Source organism: Folsomia candida, unplaced genomic scaffold (genome assembly GCF_002217175.1).
Source record: "Folsomia candida strain VU population unplaced genomic scaffold, ASM221717v1 Fcan01_Sc003, whole genome shotgun sequence".
In the NCBI taxonomy this organism is placed as follows: domain Eukaryota; kingdom Metazoa; phylum Arthropoda; class Collembola; order Entomobryomorpha; family Isotomidae; genus Folsomia; species Folsomia candida.
This window is the reverse complement of record NW_019091195.1, coordinates 14,768,776-14,782,717: the sequence shown is the minus strand read 5'-3', so window position 1 is coordinate 14,782,717 and position 13,942 is coordinate 14,768,776. Positions and strand designations below refer to the sequence as shown.

General features: G+C 39.3%; 1 protein-coding gene across 1 annotated transcript; it reads right to left on the bottom strand.

Moving 5' to 3' along the window:
* Positions 1-183: 183 nt before the first annotated feature.
* On the bottom strand, positions 184-13,291 carry LOC110847042. The gene is made up of 32 exons (XM_035849764.1): positions 12,872-13,291; positions 8,889-9,198; positions 8,454-8,601; positions 8,234-8,360; positions 8,116-8,152; positions 7,226-7,302; positions 7,027-7,125; positions 6,891-6,941; positions 6,508-6,546; positions 6,340-6,439; positions 6,130-6,268; positions 5,981-6,063; positions 5,816-5,872; positions 5,690-5,741; positions 5,497-5,617; positions 5,289-5,416; positions 5,186-5,212; positions 5,017-5,059; positions 4,676-4,937; positions 4,488-4,598; positions 4,285-4,377; positions 4,182-4,196; positions 3,803-3,826; positions 3,144-3,727; positions 2,721-3,048; positions 2,521-2,633; positions 2,326-2,434; positions 2,191-2,231; positions 1,778-2,016; positions 1,233-1,320; positions 479-1,150; positions 184-419 (listed from the first exon to the last, which is right to left on the bottom strand). The coding sequence occupies exons 1-32, from the start codon at positions 13,013-13,015 to the stop codon at positions 372-374; spliced, it is 4,509 nt and encodes a 1,502-aa protein (XP_035705657.1). The 5' UTR covers positions 13,016-13,291; the 3' UTR covers positions 184-371.
* Between the last annotated feature and the right edge of the window lie 651 nt (positions 13,292-13,942).

Sequence of the window (13,942 nt, the reverse complement as noted above, 5' to 3'; positions counted from 1 at the left end):
ATAATGCCATGATTAGTTCAGAATGAAAAAAACATTGACAGAATTACGGATTTGGCAAAATAAGTTTTTATGTTACTTATGTAAGTGCTACGTATAAAGTCGTATGCATCAAGCATATGGATATATGAATTCAGTTTATGATGTGTGTGGAAATAAGCCGATTAAGCTAAAAGGTTTGTGAAATGTTTTTAACATTGTCAACTTTATTAAATTGACATTTCATAACGTAAACATTGAATTTTAGCCAAAGCAAACTAAGTTAGGTAAATCGATTTTTAATATAATTGAGATAGGGTGAACATGTCAGGGCGAGTGAAAGTAGTAGAAAACCGTAAATAGTTTAATATATATGTATATAGTGGTTAATTCATTTAAGGGTCCTCTGATTTTTCATCAGCCTCTGGCGTTTGCTCTTGTTCCTGAAACCACAATTAATTAGAAGAAAGATTACCCATTGAATAAATTGTGTCTAGTTTACCTTTCCTGCTTTGATCAAAGCTTTCAGTACACGCTGTTTCTTTGATGGAACAACAATTGGTTTTGCCGACTCACCAACTGCTCCGCTGGGACCTGCCTTTGACTCTTCTTCTTCACTTATTTTTATGACTGGAATTTCTGACCTTGTCGACGCAACCGAATCAGTGCAAGAAGGTTTTCTAGGAACTCCTGAAGTCGAAGTTCCTGAAGGTCGGGACGTTTTTCGATGTCCTGCCCCCACATCTTCTGGCAGTGATGCTTGGTCAATATCTGTGGCGTTGCCGTCATCTTCCGCCGATGCGGCTGCTGATGCTGCTGCTGCGGCCTGCAATTGTCTCGTTTTCAAAGCTGCGCGTTTTGCAGCCCCTGCAAATCCCGTCATTTTCCCTGATGTTAAGATTGAAGTCCTTTTCTCCTTTCCTCCTTCCCCTGAAGACTTGGGGTTCATCATAGGAATCAACGACTGCCATTTCCCCATCGGCGTGTCGTCCTTTTTCCCAGCCATTTTAAACATTTTCCTCCGTTCTTCGGTTCTCTCCCTTCGAAGTTGAAATTTCAAATCGACATTTGCTTCCCGCAAGGCTCCAGTGAGTGAAAGCAAGTAGTAAATGATGAGGATTAGCAGGACCAATAATGGAATTACGATACCAGGCGAAGCAATATAGTTAAGAATCTGAAATTTTTTAGAACGAGCATTGTCAGTGTTGTGCACTTATATGCATGTACATATCTTCATCGAAGCAATGAATACTTACCCAGTGCAAGCTCTCTGGTAGAGCATTGAGAATGGCTTGTGTCAAAATGTGATATATTCGCTCATAGTTGGAGAAGGGTCCGCAGTGCCTGAGTAATAATTAAAAGCATTATCATCGCATTTATCCCAAACCAGGTTACCTACAGTAGGTTACCTACAATATTTTATTATCACTATACGCACACAGGAATAGACAAAAAACACAAACTGAGATTTGTATACTGTAGCAGCGTGGGGTCCAGCATATAAATATGCTGCGATTTGAAGACAATTTAAAACAAATCTGGTTGGAAAACTCGACAATTGGAACTCTGATCAAGTTAGTAGGATTTTTTAGTGGCAAAATTATTACGATTGCAATTCCGGACAAAATTAATATGGATTGGATTGGAATAATTCTGATTTGACTCATTCCTTTTCCATTTTCAAATAATTTTATGTGACTAATTGCTTATAACGATTTGTGAATTAAATGACTAATAAATTGCATTAACATTTGAAAATATTCTAGTTATTTTTTCATTGTGCGAATGCATGTGTTCATACCATGAAGGTTGAAGCCACACCACGGCAAACGCGACTGGAAGTGTGCAGAGGAAGAGCATGAAGAGAAGGAGAGCAAAGTAGAAATTGTTGGAACGCGATGCTCGGAACACAGTTTCGTGAGGAACGTTGCAGGTCATCACAGCCCAAGAACGGATGTACATGAGCACCACCAATTTGATCAAATTCAGCGTGGGCAGACCGGGAGAGAAGAACATACCCATCCACACCATGCCCTGGTTCTGAAATACAAATTAGTTGACCGTTACTTGGGGGATATATCAACTCCTGACCTACAAAGGTCGTCGATAAAGTTCAACAGTGTCGATAAAGTTCTTTATGTCGTTTTTGTTATTCTAATGTTATGAATTGTGATTGTGATATGCTTGGTACTTATCAATTTATCATTTACTTACGTTCACCAGATGCAGAATGTTTTCTGCTATCTTAAAGTCACCTGAACAAAAACAAATCATAACGTGACTAACGATGGTTACTGCGGTCAGACGCAAGGATAAAAATTGGCGAATTCGAAGCGAAAACTGTCATACCATATTGAGGAAATTTCTTTTCAAGGTCCCAGCACCAGCAGGGATTTAAAATACGAACAAGAATTGCACGAATAAAATCAAGCACAAGAATAAATCCAACGGTGAAGATCTATTGAAAAATAATAAATTACTTGCTTGCAGTAATTATGTAGGTACCTACAAGTAATTTCTAATTGCATTATTTGCAGCTATTACCAAGTCCATCACAGTTAGTTTAACGAGCTCCTGGCCAAACATGGTTTCCCAACAAAGCTTTCTTAATTTTATACTAGTATCTGGTGGCAAAGTGGGTGGAGGTTCAGTCGTTGCTTGAATTTCAGAACACAAAAATGGAAATTAGAGTCATTAATTTGTACATGTTGTACTATTTTGTGTTGTAATGTACGTAACATTACTTATGCAAGAACGGCTTTGCGGAACCCAACAGTTGTCAGTCCGTGGTCCTAGCATTACTTCCAAAGAGCAAAACGTATCAGTGCAGTTTAAAAACTCATTTAAATCTGAAGGACTTGTTTTTCCGTCTTCACAAATGGTGACATAACATTTCTTGGTCTCCTTATCGTCCATATTCACTTTAACCGTAGTCCCAAAAGTAGAGTTCCAATAGGGAGACGTCACCTTCCTCGTTTCTACAACGCTTTCCAAAGTCGTGACCCATTTGGAAAAATCACGAACTTTTGAGTAGTCAATTTCATCCGTTTTTGTAGAATTATGGTTGAATATCTGTTGTACAGATTATAAAATCAAGAAATCAATAACGTACTATTGGAGGGAATCTACTGAAAAATTTGCATAGTAATTATTTCATATTTGTTTACCATTGTTACAACAGCCATTACGTTTGTCAAGAACTTGTCGAGACTTTCAGGGGTGGTAGGTTCTGGGAGGAAGGTTGTCGTGGAGGGCATTTCCGTGGTCGTAGTCGTGCTCGGGTCTTCCTTGGGCTCCACTGGAATGTCGCCTCGAGTGGACGACTTCCCATAAAAGCCATTTCCATTGCGTCCCAATTTGAGAACAAAGCTATCGTCCTCATCCTCCTCACTCACTACTGGATATTTTGACCAGTCTGGCTGTGTGTAATCTTCATCGGGTGGATCAGTTGGTTTTCCATTGGGGAAGTTGCTTTTGCTGTGCGTCGTTCTTTTGAATTTTGGCTTACGTGTCCCATTAGTTTTGTTCTTCTTAAGCGAGCCAGGTTTCCTGGGTTTAATTTTCTTTGGGGGTCGGAATGTGCTCGTATCTGGACCTGCCGAGGAAACCCCGATGATTTCTGTACTCTCGTAGTATTCACTTGAACTTGAGGCATTCGCATAAGTGGATGAAAGTATGGGCAGATAAGTCACATTGCTTGAAAGATCTCCCAGAAATGGGGTTGTCCTTGTAAGCGTAGGAACAATTGTGGCTGATTGAAATACAGGGAAGAATTTAGTTTTATTGTTAGGTTATAAACAATAAATTAAATAATGTATGTACTCACCTAGATATGCACTCAAAAGTTTCACTACAAATAGAAATGATTAAATTATTATCAAACACCATTTTCTTTAATTTGATTGAGCACCACGCCAAAAGATTGTGGAAAGTAGGTTGGATTGGATTAGAATGCTATCTAACGTTGAATATTAGTCGAAATTTTTGTATCCTCATGTTAATTTTTGATAGTCTTAGGTTATTAACGGTCATATTTTTTGAACTATTTGGTAACGAACAGAAGGTTGTTCCATGCAGAAAGCGTAGCGTTGTATAAGCTGACTTTTAAATGAATTATTATAATAACAATTTGAAAACAAATAAAAGTCCTGCTTGTTGCATAAAACATATACCAAACTTATTGAATAGTTTATACATGTTCATACCCATTATTGGAAGAGCTGAAATAATATAGACAGCAATGTGGATTAGTTCATACAATTTACAAATTCCCTTGTAATTTCCCTACGAGAACTTTAGTTTATTTACCCGTAATTAATGCAGTTTTGTTTTCGGGTGTCCACAGACTTGTTTCATTCAAGTCTACAGTGGACTGATTTGTCCAAAATGTATAATTTTCATCTGCAAAAAAATGAATGCGAGAATACGTAAACTTCCTAAACGATCTAAAAGACGGGTTGACATAAATTAAATTTTAAAATAGGAACAAGGTTGGCTTGGCCATAACTAACCGTCCGCATATTCCGACCAGGTTTCACTCGTGTACTCCGTAACATTACCAGCATTAAATATTTGAGAAATGTCCGTCGTTGGCAGTAGCGTATGAATTAATTTCCACCACTCTGTTCATATAAAATTATGCAATAGTTTTCAGTTTCTGTCAAAGCACTTGCATTAAGATTATTCTACTGTCAAGTACCCGTCATGTTGAATTTTCCATTGGAACTCATAGTGTGTGAAGTGTTGGGTGCAAGGGACGAGGAAATTTCATTTATCGGCAAGAGCGTCGTGAGATTTGCAATAAAAACGAGAACGGCATTGTTCTGCTTGAAGTCCTCATAGGACGCGTAGTTTTCAAGAATCGTGCAGTTGACGCTGACATCGGAGCAAAACGGGGGCTCGGTTGTTGGTGGCATCAAAGTTGTCGTATAGTTTGGACGTAATGCTTCGAGGTCTTGAGACTGCACGGATACACACAAATACTTAAATAAAATACGCTCATACATAAAGCGTTCAAGCTACGATGTTTGACTTTAATACCATTTTGGCAACTTTCCCAAACAAGGCGAAGATGAGAGTATACCTAAATAAATACGAAAATAAGTACAAACGTTCATCACAATTGTTTTCTGTTCCAAGTGCATAGTATTAATTCATTTCAATTTATCTAAATTTGGGTCAAATTGAGAAGTTTGAGTGAAACCCGTACAAGTTGAGGAAGTTGAGGACCATAATTCTACGAGTAAGCAATTTATAAATTAGTCTATGTGCAATTATGATGTATCTTCTATTATTGAGAATTCATGTTGTACCTTGCTAACTGCCATCTCAACTGTTTTCTGGGATGATAGTTCTCCAATAAGCCAATTAATTCAAAGATGTTTGGAAAAATAGTGGTAATTAGTGAGAGGGCCAACGTGATTTCATTTTGTCGCCACCACTTTCAATTTGAAGAAACGAGCATTAATTAATCGTAACCGTAAGTTGAAGTACTTGTTAGTATTAGCGATGTTGTATTACCGAGTCTGTCGGTTTGACATCTCCAGATCTGCGAACTACCAACACGACGGCTCCAGCCGACGACATGAGTAGCAAAAGAATGAGAAAGTTGGCCAGAACACGAAGACTAATTATTTTCCAACTACGACGGAGAGTTAAACAATCATTAAGTAATGATGCAAGTGTTTCAGAACTAAATTTAACCAGATTTTACTTTCTCTCATCCTTTGTCCTTTCCTTTTCTTCCAAGAGTGCTTCCTTAAATCCTATAACATTTGCTTAGTACTGATGACTATGTTGTATTACCATTTCTAGCTTAAATAGCGGATTATGACCTCACCCATAGTTATTGAGGCAAATCGGTTGAAAGCAGTTTCAGGATTTCCAATCATGTAATCTACAGTAATCGTAAATACTTATTTACATTTCTACATTTTCCAGTCATTCTAATTCTGCGTAGAATTATTTTTGTCGACAAATTTTAATCTAGAATTTGGAAGGTTACCCCAAGAACAGAAAAGTTTCCAGCTAAACGCGCATTCATCCTCCTTTTCGGATAGCTTAGACTGACGAGAATTTTTGGCCATTCTAGATTGTCACGAAACAATTGGTACATAAATTGAAAGCGTTGCATTAAATATTCGATGTACGAACTTGCGTAAGATGGCAATAAAGCTGTAAATGTAGACACCCATGCCCGTCATAAAATATGAGAGTGGGAGAGGATATCCTTCCTTCGTTTTTTTCTGGTCAGTGTAGAATCCGTAAAAGAATGGAGAATGCTTTAAGCTTCCTAAGACGTCAGGGATTTGATACACGTATTTATTTTCACAGGAATAGGTCAGCAAAGCAATGTAAAAGTACCTTCAAATTCCCAAATGGTTGAGAGATAAGTTGCAGTTTTCTCTTCTGACGGGAGCAACATTTTCCGTTGACCAGCATTTTTGGGGTCAGCAGCCAATACCTTGTAACGGAAAAATTAGCCTGTTCATAGGGTTGTACAGGTAGTGTTAGTATGACTGTACTACTTACCTCTGGTACAACGACGAAGCAAATGAGTATTGCAGAGATCTTGATGTCATATACAATAAAGTATAATTAATTAGTTGCATGTGTTCAAAATATAGTGAAAAGTGGAGAAAGCGAAAGAGAGACTGTCCCATTTTGGCAGGTTTCTGAAAGTCCTTACTTACGCCTACTTAACGGTATTGCAGAGAATGTGTACCAAATTCATACTCAACAATTAATTTGTCCTTTTTGTGTTGGAATTGGAATAACTATTTTTGAGCAGATGTGATTGATCTAAAACTCATGGCGATTCCCATATTAAATCGTCTTTTCTCTCACACTGTTTGATTTTTTTTTACATTTACATATCAAAGACTAATAACGAATGATACGTGTTTTTCACCAACCACTAAATTAATCCAAAATATCCAACGGAGGAATGTAAAATATGAAGCCACCTAAAAATACTTTGAATGTTATAGTAGATATACAAGGATATGAGACATAATATGAGATTTCATCTCAACCATAGCTTTCACCTACCACAGATCCAAAATGAGATTCAATTTGCTTGATTCTCAACTCCCAAGGAATCATATTTGCAGCCATGTTTAATAGCTGTCGTTTCAGGTGTTGCCAATACTGGAACATGGAGTACATAGCATCATAAGTATTTTCACTTAAAAAGCTCAGCATGCAAGTATGTTAGAATTATCGGCAAGCCCAAATTTTCTTTTCTTACTCTCATCAACATCAGCTTGAATCTTGCCATGATGTCCTTTGTGCTTTTAGATTGAGCGAGCCTCTCCTGCAACTCACCTATATTGTTACTGCATGATTAGGCATATCCAATAAATAATTAGTACGTAATGCTGAAGTACGAAAACTTCGCTCCCTCAATGATAAACTCTGAGGAGGGGAGCTTGCGAGGTTGATAATAACAGATCTTGATGCCCTTTGGATATGTGGTAGGGACCCATGAGTGTACTAAAACCCTGAATTGGTTTGACTCCATGGCCACATTTACGCCCGGCACACCCACTCAAAAATGTCCAAAAAACGCTTTCACCCCAGTTTTCACTCACTCAAATCCACGCCAAAAATCCAATTTTACTCGGATTTTGAAATTTCTTTCACCATTATACTCCCAGATAGTTGCTTTCTTCAATCCAATATCAAACTCAATTTTTTCGAAATTTTTAGTATTTTTAAAATTTAAATTTCTGAATGAGCATTGTTGTAGCAATCAACAAGGCAAATTATGCCTGCGAAATAATAATCAGCAAAATTGAGTTTGATATTGGATTGAAGAAAGCAACTATCGGGGAGTATATTGGTGAAAGAAATTTCAAAATCCGAGTAAAATTGGATTTTTGGCGTGGATTTGAGTGAGTGAAAACTGGAGTGAAAGCGTTTTTTGAGCATTTTTGAGTGGGTGTGCCGGGCGTAAATGTGGCCATGGAGTCAAACCACTTCAGGGTTTTAGTACACTCATGGGTCCCTACCACATATCCAAAGGGCATCAAGATCTGTTATTATCAACCTCGCAAGCTCCCCTCCTGAGGAGTCGAGGTTTTCGTCCTTGCATGACGATATTTTAATAGACGATCCGTATTATGCAGTGATACCCACCCTCGTGCCTCTTAACATACTCCTTCGCTTGCTGGGTCTGAAATTTAATGGCATGAATTTGTCATCCCATTCTCTATGCAGACTTATTCCTAAGACTATCAGGTCAGAGTCCACCTACCAATTTAAACTTTCTCCGCATTTCCCACGGCTGCTGCTTAACATGGTCTAGTAGCTCCTTATGCAGGCGAATATTCTCAAATATTTGCTCTTGTGTTGCAGCCTCGCCATCCATGCTGATCGCCGTACTAATTTACAATTTAAAGAAATGCCTTTACATGCGTAAAGTTTTTTGTGGGCTAAAATTTATCTCATTAAATAGAAAAATAAGGTCAACCCACTCTCCGGAACTGGTAGTGAAGACGGATGAACGCCGACGGTCGCTGTCGAAGGGGGAAGAAGTTCTCCTCTTGCCACCCTTCACTTTCCGCATGGACGTTCGCCGCTGGAGAATGGCTGTCATTGAAGCCGAGTAATCATCATCCTCATCTATTACCCATCAAGATGATTTTTACAACCACATCTCATTAAAGGGTCCAATCATATTTTAGGTAAAGCAGGAAGAAAGAAGTGAGAAAATAATCAAATAACGACAATCAAATTATGTAATCACGATTTTTTTTGTGCCTAAAAATTGTCTACACTGAACTTAATAGGTGTTTGTATATAACGATAAAACAGACGGCATGCAAAAGCTTTATGCAAACAATTGTTGCATATCCTCATCATTCACGGTCGAAAGTACAACATAGGAAAATGAGATCATAATATCAAACCAGACACTACAGCCACAACGGAAAGTCGGTTTCCAGGATTTAATGGAGAGGATTGACCTTGCCCGGGAGGCATAACGGGGGACGGGCTGCCACCCCCACCGCCGACCATGGCACCACCCTCGTTCATGTTTAACACATTCACTTTCACGGACACGTCGGAGGGGAGGTCGCCAGGGCTGCTGGGAGGCAGATGGTGGGGGTCGCCGTAGTCCGTGTCAGACCAGGAGGAGCGTTCTCTCTCATACTCTGGGGCAAATGAGACTGACAATCTGTCCACCGAGGGTTGAGGCGAACTTGGCTCTCCGGGCGACTGCAACAAAGATAATCACAAAAATATCGTCGCTAAATTGTCCACGAATATTTTCCACTCTTCACATCACATTATCCTTTAATCGAACGAAATGGAAGGATTTAGGCCATAAATTAGCCCCTCTCTTATGAAGAGTGACAGGTGAATGACTCTTTCACTGCGATATATTTTGCGAGACAGTAGGTAGTTCCACGTTGATTGTATATTACTTAAAAATTAATATGAAACAACTTCACAATAACAATAACAACGTCCTTCTTGGACTTTAAACTTGGTTTTAAAATTCAAAGCGACTTTTATTGCATTGTATGCAGATTCCCGACAGATTTAGGTCGAAAGTCTGTGTTTCTCGACTTGTCCTCCCCAACATGTTTGTGAGAAATTTAATTGCTTGCGGTATTTGGGTGGGTAAAAATATTAGTATTGGGCTTTTCCAAACGGTCGCCGAACCTTAGGTTGGGCTTATATTGTAAATATGTTTTCCATGAAAAAAGGGAGGGAGGTACAGACAGCTAACAAATGAAGTTTATTTGAAGCGTTGAAGTCCAAGTGAGTTCTGAGCATTTTGTGAGCATCACGAGCCATCCAGACCAGACTTGGATGAGAGGTAGCGGTGGTTGAGGAGACTGCGGAATTACTGCCAAACCAGTGAAAGTAGCAGAAACCAACTTTGCTTTCTTTGTATTGGATTGGATTTTATCCACTAATGTAAATGGACTCGACTCACTTCATTTCATAAATCGCATCCCCAAGTCGCTCCGCCGTTCAAGCTACTTGCTGCACCTGAATAAAATCCTCAGTCGCATGCATTTACGGGGAGACCGGATACGCACTCCTACGCCATCATTAGGTGTACGTGTAATGGGCTCATCCTAGTGTTAATAGGGTCGTGTTATTCTTACGTGCTACATAAGTCATAGGTGTACGCCTGGGTTTTAGTCTTCATCTATCGATGAATGAATTAAAGCACAAAAAACATAATTTATTCCCCATGATAGAAATTTCAGGGATTATCTGACTTTTTGAAATCGCAGAAATGATGTGCTTTCATAAAGCGGCTACATAATAAAAAGAACGATGACCTTAGGAGACTGCGTGCTATCTGAGAATCCCATAACTTTAGAAAATTGTTGTAATCCGACCAAGCAAGTCTGATCGAGCTACGTACATATAGCTGGCGAGCAAAGTATAATAATGGTCGTGAATCTTGGCCAGGCAGATCATCGTTGAGGGCAGACGCCTCGGATCGTTGGTAGGAAGATGAAAAGCAGGAGCAGCCAGTGAGTTATTTCTTGGACCTCGCCCACCATCAACGTAACCTGTACGTGCCTCGTACATATGTATCATAAACTTATGATAAAGCTTATAATGTGCACTAGATTTGTCCCACTTTCACCAACTCAACCCCTGTCTGAACCCGTCTGACTGATTTCCACGCCACGCCACGCCAAGTCAATCCTGTGCTTGATTTACACGCCGTACACATGGATGGAGAAAGTAGGAAAGGTTTAGGCTGGCTCCTTTGGCTCGCCTTTCTTACTTTCAACCCATGCAAAATGATGCACAGTTTACTTCTCTCACATCACAAATAAACAAATGATTATCTACCTGTGATTTCCTGACTTGAGATAAAGCTTCGAGATGGGTTTCGTTTTAGATTCCCAAACGAAATGTATACTTGGAGAAAAGATGATAATGTTTATGACATATCGCGATATAGCCTTTTCTTTCTTTGTTTGTTTGTCATCCCACCTCCATTGTAAATCCCGTGACGCTATTAAAACCAGTGTTCATAAGATACATTTCAGGGCTGAACGTTTTTAGGGTAGACAATTGCCATCGACTTGTGTCAGTGGGTGGGGAATAGTGGGAGGACACGGTATGAGCAACACTGCTATGTTTATACCTAAGGACAAGAGACATACGACTACTTAAGTATGGATGTATACCTACGTCTACGAATATATGTACGTATTGTGCATATATATGGCTGGATAGGGAGAGGTGAGCAATAACAACATCCTGGAAAAGATAACTAGACACACGCCCATCCAATCCATTCACTCACCACTTTCACCCAAATCCGCTTCCTGCTCGCCGAGTCAGTCAGCATCCACTTACACACCACGAGCATGAACTTGGCCAGATTTTTACATGTTTGGATTTATTGCTCATTTTATCAACGGGTATGAGATTACTTTCACTCAATACATCAATAACGGTGTACATATAAATACGTACTAAAGGGAGGGCAGCCTGGTGGATACGAATTTGGCCTTGAATAACCCCGGAACGGTTTGTCGTAGCGGGTCAAAATTTTGAACAGAAGAGCATGTTATCCTCAGATAGTTGTGTGCAAAAATTCAACTCTCTACTTTCAAAAATGCCTCCCCCACAGCCCCCAGAAGTTGAGACACTCGTTTCAACTTTTTCCAAACTCCGTCTAAAAAATTCGGTCCCCACAGAAAGATTTTCTTTTCATCTATCCGAACTCAAACAAGTCGATTTGACTTATATCAGGGGATTGTATAGGTATTTCACTATTCCAAATGATTTTTATCCCCAATCTAGGTTCAAGGTCATTTGCATAATCTTGGGTCAACTTTGCCGTCTGGGAGGACGCTCCGTCATGATGAAAAATCACCTTAATTATTATTTTACCGTGCAAATTAGGAAAATTGTATTCTAAAAGTGGTTTCAGTACAAGGTCCACATAATACTTCGAAGATTCCTTCACTTTTTGGGGGACTTTGATAAGTGGGAGGACACCACGACAGGACATTGCACCCACGACCATCAACTGTTTAAAAAAGTTCTCCTCACTGAAAAGCACCAAATTTCTTGAATTTTTTTTCGGCATTTGTCGTGTAGTAAGCTCTTCGAACCCAATTAGTAACTTGTAGGGAAAATAGTTCTTCGTCAATTGTCACCAATAGCTCACTTCTATTCCTCAACAGAATATTCAAATAAATTTTTTTGCAAACACGGGCGAGATTTTTTCTGGAACTATTTGAAATGACTGTCTCAGCTTCTGGGGGCTGTGGGGCAGGCCTTTTTCAAAGTAGAAGGCTGAAATTTTGCACACAACTATCTGAGGATAATATGCTCGTCTGTTCAAAATTTTGACCCGCTACGACAAACCGTTCCGGGGTTATTCAAGGTCAAATTCGTATCCACCAGGCCGCCCTCCCTTTGGTATGTGTGTATAGCCAATCTGGGAATGCATAATATTGCCCAAATCGACTGATGAGTTGTAATATGATTGTTGTGTGATGGTCGATATAGATTGTCGCTTTTGCGTGTACGAATAAATTTATTGATTGATCGGCGTGAATTGAATGTTTATGTAAATATATATGTATCGACTGATCGAGCTGAACACGTGCAGCATGCATCGTTATTTATTATGACAGTTTATACGTTTATTTCGGACAACTTGTTAAATTTTAGCTTCTATTAGTAGAGAATAAGGACAATCATGTACCGTATTTAAGCCAAAACAGCGTGTGTGCATATGCATGCATACGATCTGACTCGCGTCATTTTAATGTTTATATGAATTCATGGAAGTAATAGCAGAGATGACAGAGTAATTTGAATATTATTCATGTGGAATCATCTCAAATTGCTATCCCAATAAATTAAATGTCGTAAAAGCTAACAATTGCCATACCTGAACAACAATTCTACTGCTTTTTGGGGCGTCCACACGTAGAATTCCAGGAGCATTTTTAGTTCTCGGACTCCCACTCGTACTGACAACACCACCACCACCACCACCACTAACACCAGCCTCAGCAGTCGCCTCTTTTTCCATTCTTTTGTTCTTAGCTCGATCAGTGAGCAGGGATCTTTATCTCATTTTTCCACAGCAATCGGCAAAATCATGGGTGAATAAATCTAGAACAGGATCAATTATTGGTTTCCTTCCGTTGCCTTAATTTTTCAAACCATGATTTATTCTCGGCGGACGCTGTGTTCCCTTTGCTAATCCAAATTTATGTGTGCAACAGTAATTTACATTGCACAGAGATAAAAGTAGGGAAACGAGTCTACAATTAAAATCTCTTTCTACTGACATACCAAATCTTGATTCATGTCGTAGGTTGGTTGGCTGATGAACGAATGAATGAGTCCCACAAGGAAGGGAAAGTCGTGAATTTAGTGCTGAGCTCTGGGAATACATATTATCTGATGAGCAGCAGTAGGAGAAAGCAGTACATGCATGGAGACCTTTTACGATTATCATCATTAACACCACCACCACCACCAACAGGCAGGCAGGAGGCTGCTAAAAGTCTCCGTAGTCCGCTTTCACTTAGTACTGCATGCAAATATCAAACAAGACGACCGACAGACAGGCCAGGCAGACATCAGAACAAATTATTCGGCTATTTGCAGTGGAAAAACAGAATATTTCTCTTCATATGCATTACATCATGTTCATAGAGAGAAAGAACGCGTATATGTGCACATACATCTCTAATTTTATTGATGATGGGGTGTTTCGGCGAATGAAATCCCCCGTCATTTCTCGTTTACCAATTTTTCCCCTCATTTTCCAAATTAGAATGATTGGTGTTAAGCTGGCTGCCCGATTATTGGTTCTTCATAGTGCAATGACCAGGTTTTAATATACATCACCCAAAGCTATAGATCTCTCATGTCACCTACATTCACTCAAGTGTCATTCAAGCATCGGATAATATGTCATGTTATCACGGATTGGCTATGGTATTGGAGT